A 7,034-nucleotide genomic window follows, 5' to 3' on the forward strand; every position below is an offset into this window, starting at 1 on the left:
GTCTTTAAATACACATGAATTCAACACACTGAAGTAAACAGATAAATGGAGGCAGATGTCTCTCATTTATCAATGCACACATTCAGCGACACACAGGAGCTCTTTCAAGATGGGCACCGTTTTATTCACAACACCTGACCCATCAACGAGGAATCAGAATCAGAAATACTTTAATAATCCCAGGGAGAAATTACTTTCATTACATTACTCCATCTGTAATAGAGTGACTATAGGACCAGTTTGATATAGCACAATTTCATACAATATATATAACTAGGGGGTCCCTGCTCCATCTCGCCATCAGTTTAGGGGTCCTTTGCCTGGAAAATATTGAAGAGACCCTGGAATAGAGAGTTCTCTCATGATTTTCATTTTGATTCAGTGCTCCATAGAACAGGATCCTAAAGCCTCTTATGTCAGCATATTTATTAAGACTTGAAAAAGTTGGGCTTTACTTTTTTTTTTGGAGTCTATTGTTGTTTGTCCTCCAAAATGGCCACTCAAAGAGGGTCCTGCTGCAGTTCTCTTCTTAAAGGGGAATTGTTATTTTCCACTGTCATCACGTACTTGGTCAGTATGAGAGATTGATGCATAGCCACTGCCTTTTTGTCATTTTGCATACACTCTGTGCATGCACTCTGTGCACGCAAAATGACAATGAACATTGTCTAATTCTAAGTCTAATGCAAGCAAATGCCTGCAGTATTTTGCATGCTCCTTCAAGAGGATAGGCTGCTGCAATCAGCTCTTTTTCTAAATCACAAGAATATACTAAAACTGAATGCAGTGTATGATGACTAGAATCAAAGTGGATTTTATCTAGTTTTGGAGGTTGGATGGATGTTTTATATAAAACAATATCACATCTGTTTTCTTTTGCAATGTGTCTTGTGATTACATTATTCGTAAATTGGCATTAAATAATAAACGGATATGAAAGAGGCAAATCCTTTCATATGCAAACGTTTTCGCCTTAATCCAAATAACTCATCAACATTAATCAAACCACCTGTTCTCTAAAATGAGTCCACTCCTACTTTCTGGGATGTAGTTTCTCTGATGTCGATCTGATGTTAAGGGCTTGCATCAAATGATGTCTCTAGATTTTTATATAAAATGGACTGTACATATTGCAGTATTTTGCTTCACACAAGGTGCCAGAATGTTCAGGAAAGCTTCAATAAAAAGCCCTTCCAAGTTAAATTCCCTGAGATTCAGCCCCCAATGTACCCAAAACCAGGAAAGGCCCCTGATGGCACAGACTGAATGTCAGCCCTGCTTCTGTCAGTGTTCCCCAGGGCTGTGGGGTGCAGCTTACCACTATCAGTGTGTCCATGAATGACTGAATGTAGAGTGAAGGGCTTTGAGAGTTTTGGACTCTGTAAAGCGCTCTATGCGTAAAGGCCAATTACCATTAGAACCAGTTTAACAGCTCATTTGAACTTGAAGTTTTAATGTAAAAGGCTTTTAAATGTTTTAAGGTGATCATTTAGATCTTACTTTGGTCCAGTTTTACTTAAAGGGTCAGCTAACCTTTTCTTAATTCTGGAGCACATTTCCTAATTTCCTATGTGTTTAATTTATTGCAGAAAACATTAGAATCCTCTGCCATGTACAGGAATGAATAAAGTCCACAACATTTGATAGGTCGGTCTTCTGGAAGAGGTTCTGCAACCTATTGAGGTAAGGGAAGAACCAAAGAGGACAGATAAAGATGTGACCACAGCTACAATAATAATAATACATTGGATTTGCAATGCACTTTATATTTATACAAATCCCAAAAATGCTATATAGTAAATCAAGTAAAAAAAGATTAAATAAACAGACAATAAGTAAAACGGCAAGAGTTGATCTAAAAGCTCTCCTTAAAAGGTGGGTTATAAGGCCATGTTTAAAAGCATCCACAGGCTGTGGGGTCCTCATGTGGTCTGGGAGAGCATTCCACAGTCTGGGAGCAGCTGAGCAGAAAGCCCGATCTCCCATTGCACTTTTCTTTGTCCTTGGTGGTTTCAGCAGATATGTTGAGGTAGATCGGTGGGTGTGTGTTGAGGTCTGTGGAGTGAGAAGTTGCTTGAGGTATGGTGGGACTTCACCATGGATGCACTGGTGGGTAAAGAGGGAGACTTTATGCTCAGTTCTGAGTGGAACAGGAAGACAGTGAAGTGAATTGAGTATGGTGGTGATATGGTCAAGTTAGCGCACCCTCATCAGGATCCAAACAGCGCTGTTTTATATCTACTGCAGATTCTGAAGGCTTTTCTCAAGGGTCCAATAAGCAATCTCCCAAGACTAACCTAACCCTCACTTTACTCCATATGACCCCTCTGGCCCCACTATAGTCCTCTCTCATGGATTTCAGTGAGGAGAGTTGATTAAAAACAAATCAAATTTCTGCATAAATATGAGTGAGTACATAGATAAGCCTAACAGAACACCAAAGCTTTCATTTAAGGGCCAATATCTGCTTTCTTAATATTTAGGTTAACAGGATGTTTCAGTGTTTCCAGTTTTTTGCTTTGACTTCTTTTTTATTGTGTTTAAAATCACAACAGTGGATACTAGTTAAAATCGTAATTCTCAGATTTCCACATCCATAATATAAAAGTGAATATTAAAGGTAATGAGGATGATCCTTTATTTCTGGGTGGATCATCTACGTAAGTGGTCCTCCTAAATGTCATTCTGGTGATATGTTTACGTAAGGCCGTCCTACATGGTGGTCCAGTTAGCTATCTTTTTCTACGCAAGTCTCTACGAAGTGTAAGAAAATAAAAGAAAGACCTCAAAAGAGGCAAATATATCCAAGAATGTTTTGCATGAAGAGCTCTCCTTGCAAAGCATTTTGGGATTTGCTGTCACAGCAACCCGCTGTCGCCATAGGCTGTCACTACCAGAGAGCAGGGACTATTAACAAAGCTGGCACAGGCACCACGCGGGGGAGGAGGAGTTACTTGACCAGCGAAGCAAAAAGCAGTGATCATCTTTCCGAACGGTAAGTTCAATCTGAAAAACTCACACGAAGTCCACTATATAATCCACGCTCTTTAATAGTGATTGAGGGATTTAGGGGTTAGGGCGGAAGGCTATAGTTACACAGGTTTGGGTAGAAAGTAGTTGTTAGTTACACCATTATTAACTTACAAATTTATTACATTATTGATAAGATTGGATAATCAGATTAAATTTACTTTTAGAAGTAATCCTGGTTAAACTTGTGTTGAATCTCAATATATTCTGTTTAAAAATGAAGCAGTTTAGGATAATAAATATTTTTCTCTCATCTCAGGGATAAGTCTTCAAAGCATTTTTAGTGTAATGGTGATGTTGCTGGGTCCTCTTTGTGGAGTTCGATCTCCATTGGACATCTTCCTTTCTACACCGGTAATGAAGTCCAGGCCAGACGTCCTCCTCCTGAAGTCAGTTATCTTCTCTTTGGTAGTTTTGTTTGATGCCCAAGTTATCATTATCATATCAAACCACCATCCTGTTTACCTTATCTATATATTCTGTCCTGTCACCCCCCAAGATGAGACTAACCATAGTGGTGTCGTTAAGGTGGCTGCCAACATAATCTGGTGTTAGGGCTTGATAGAGCTAAAAGTTAAACACATTTTAACCAAAGCTTTGTCCATCCAGAATTAAAGTCAGTCAGCAGGGTTAAAGGAAGAGGGAAACGATTCCAAAGATGATAGATGTTAAGACTTCCTTCATTGGGAAAGAAATATAAATATCAGCACATAAGCTGGAGGTACATACATAAGGTATGCATGGGGCTATATACAGTGCTAGCCTTGTGTAAACCTGTTAAGAGCTGCAAACCATTTAAAAGTTTAGTGAAAGGTTAACCCTCCAGGATAATAATGTCCCTTTACACTGCAGCTCAAGCAACAAAAATGGTTTAAACAAGAGGTTAGAAAATAATTACAGAAATATCCTGTTACAATCCGGCCATGATTCATAGGCATTCCCAACCCTACTAACTTACTTAAAATAAGTTTGAGTTATTTTGCAAAGAAGAATAAGCCCAGATTTTTGTTTTTAGATGAGCAAAGCTAGTAGAGACATACTCCAAAAAATTAAGAAGTCGTTCTACAAAGAACACTGTACACATGCATTAAGCTCTTTTTGGATAAATTGTTAAAAATCTACAAACAAACAAATCTTATCCATGCATTATGTTTGTACTTCATAACCCCTTTTGTTGGTCTGTCACATAAAATCACAACAAAATACAGGCTGTTGTATCTTGGTCCTTGTATCTTTATAGTGTAAAACTGGTTAAAATGATATGTAGTATGTTAAATTAATTGTAGATATAATACAGGGTATTTTCACAAGTACAAAATCTGGTGATGCAAAAATTTTTTGCTCATATAATTTAACTAAACATCAATCCATCTTCTCCCACTTAGTCCTCATCAGGGGATACACCTTGGACAGGTAGCCAGTCACACATCTAGGGACAATTTAGAGGAGCCAATCAATTTTGGACTGGGGAAGGAAGCCGGAGTACCAAGAGAGAACTCACACATGCACAGAGAGAACATGCAAACTCCATGCAGAAATCAAACCCAGGAATCAAACCCAGAACTTTCTTGCACAGGGAAACAGTGCTACAATCTGCACCACCGTTTAGCCGTGAAAGCTTGTTCTCTAAATACAATTCATAAGTTATTATAGTTGAAAATGAATAATTTCACAACTATATCATAAAATGTTCTTCTAATGACCTTTTTTCAGTTTATTTTCTATAAATTTGCTGGGGATTGGGAATTTTTTTTTCAGCGAAAGGGTGGAGTTAACCTGCTCAGCTGACAGCAGGCTGTGCCACTGAGCAACCGGACGACGGGGGTTGGACAGCATGTCAGCCCAGTGCCTCAGTTGATTTCCTGTGGAATCGCAGCCGAGGAAAACCTTTCCCATGGGATCATTCCTGCTAATGGCATCATGGTCCCACACAGAGATCACCAGGTTCGCCCTCTGAGCACAGTGGACAAAAATAACACAACACCATCAGGGAGGAAAAATCACATGGGATGTATTGCTGCTTCAATACTGACACTGCCTTTGGCCACTATCTTTACAGTTATAATCCTGATAAGTGAATATTGATACAATTGCGGATGGTAGTGTGTAACACAAAACTTGAAATGAGTTATGAAATGGTACACCCGTATCCGGCAGCCATTTTTCTCATGTAAAAATATTAAAAGATTTAGTAGTTTTCTTTTTTATCAGTTTTCTATCGCGATAGGAAAAGGGTTTTAAATAGATTTTTTTTTCACCTGTTGAAAAGTGATGGATTTGGAAGGAGGAAGCTGTCTGAGTTTGTTGGTCTGCTTGGATGGTTTTACACCGCTGTTGCTGAGTGCAACAGTACAATTAAAATGTTTGGTGTGACTCTGCACAGTTTGAAGCCCAGAAAAACACTTCACCTGCATTAACGAGGATCAGACTGGGTCTGTGTATGGCAGCCTCCCTGTGGTCAGTGTGCCCCAGGGCAGCCATATAAAGTACAGTTGGCCAATAAAGGCTCAGCAGCAATGATCCGTACTTTCTTCTGATTTTGTCCAGTGTATGAAGGCCAGATCAGGTAAAGGATTTCTCATAAACTACTATGATTAGCTCTGTAGTTTAATCATTACTTTCCTTGAGTTGATCCTTCCTTTCAACTCCCAGTCAGTCTTAGCAGAAGGCCGCTCACAACGAGCCCAGTTCTGTTGGAGGTTTCTTCCTGTTAAATAGGTATTTTTTCTCTGCAGTGTCACTGCATGCATGCTCAGTGTGAGGTATTGCTGCAGAGTCATTGACACAATGCAACCAAATGTCTGCTGTCGCCAAATGCTCCTCCAGGAGGAGTGAATCCTGTAAAGTCAGTGAACTCACTTGATGCAATTAGCTGGATTACCAATCTGACAGGATGATTTAGTTGAATTTTCTCTGCAAAGCGCCTTCAGATTACATGAGTTCTATATGGTGCTGCATAAATAAAATTGAACTGATTTATCTTTGCTGAGTTCCAGTCATGTTTTTGCTTGTATTCTGCCACGTCAACAAGTTCTATTTACCACAGAACTGGGAGCTCATATTCTCCACTGATTGCTCAGGACTGCTAAGGCCACCGTTACAACAAACTGACTGGGCATCATCCCTGAACGTATGTTTTTAAAAGCTATAAAACATATTGAAGGTGTTTCTTCTTGTTTGATGAAAAAAGCTTCTTTCCTTCCTCTCTTTTTATCATTGCATCTTCTCTTATTATAATATAAACTTTTAAATCCTCAATGGTGTCTCTAATCATAGTAGGTGCACAGCTGAGTATTGTCTTGAAGAGGTGGCTCTCCTGTGTTAAGCATGGATTAGCTTTATTCCATATAACAACCTGGAGATTCCGCGCTGCCCTAATCTATATTATCATCTCCACTAAGATGACTGGATGGATGAATTGTAGAATTCTCACCTCTATTTGATCCAATGACACATCAAATGTAAAAGACTCGTTGAAATAGGGGTTCAGTGTTTTCTTTTTAACGGATGTCATTCTTTTCTGCCACTTCCTCTTGTCCAAAGCCAGCTGTACTTTCACATATGGATCTACAAACAAAACCAAATACAAGAAAATCAAAGTGTTTCTGGAATTAGAAATGTCTTCAGATTTCATGAATGGACTAGGTGGATTGCTAAGACAGAAATTGACTTGGTTTTGAAATTGATTTTCTTAACTCTGTAAATTGCTGTTCAAGTGCTTTAAGTGCTGCTGTTTAAACATGCTCCATAAAGTGTTCTTCTAAAATCCAAAAACAGAGCTTTAGCTGACTAATCATACATTGTTATGGGATTACCAGCTTTTTTAGTCTTACCTGAGCTTCCTCCTATGTCCATGCTCTTCAGGTCTTTGGCCTCCAGGATTACGACGCTGAGCTTGCTGGTTGTTGGAACATAGCAGAGGGAGAAGCAGATCTCTCCTAAACTTTCTTCCTGAAACAAAAATAAGTCATACTAAAGATATGCAGGATGGCTTACAGGTTTAA

At 39.0% G+C, this 7,034-nt stretch overlaps 1 protein-coding gene across 1 annotated transcript in view; it reads right to left on the reverse strand.

The window, feature by feature from the left end:
• Positions 1 to 1,637: 1,637 nt before the first annotated feature.
• LOC107083203 (synaptotagmin-1-like) overlaps positions 1,638 to 7,034 on the reverse strand; it is a 14,496-nt gene continuing 9,099 nt past the window's right edge. The window contains exons 6-8 of the mRNA XM_015372220.1: positions 6,864 to 6,981; positions 6,464 to 6,597; positions 1,638 to 4,983 (exon numbers count right to left, since the gene is read on the reverse strand). Coding sequence (XP_015227706.1) covers positions 4,726 to 4,983; positions 6,464 to 6,597; positions 6,864 to 6,981 — 510 coding nt within the window. The 3' untranslated portion in view covers positions 1,638 to 4,725. The remainder of the gene's footprint in view (positions 4,984 to 6,463; positions 6,598 to 6,863; positions 6,982 to 7,034) is intronic.

This window comes from Cyprinodon variegatus, unplaced genomic scaffold (assembly GCF_000732505.1).
Source record: "Cyprinodon variegatus isolate N-32 unplaced genomic scaffold, C_variegatus-1.0 Scaffold70, whole genome shotgun sequence".
Lineage (NCBI taxonomy): Eukaryota > Metazoa > Chordata > Actinopteri > Cyprinodontiformes > Cyprinodontidae > Cyprinodon > Cyprinodon variegatus.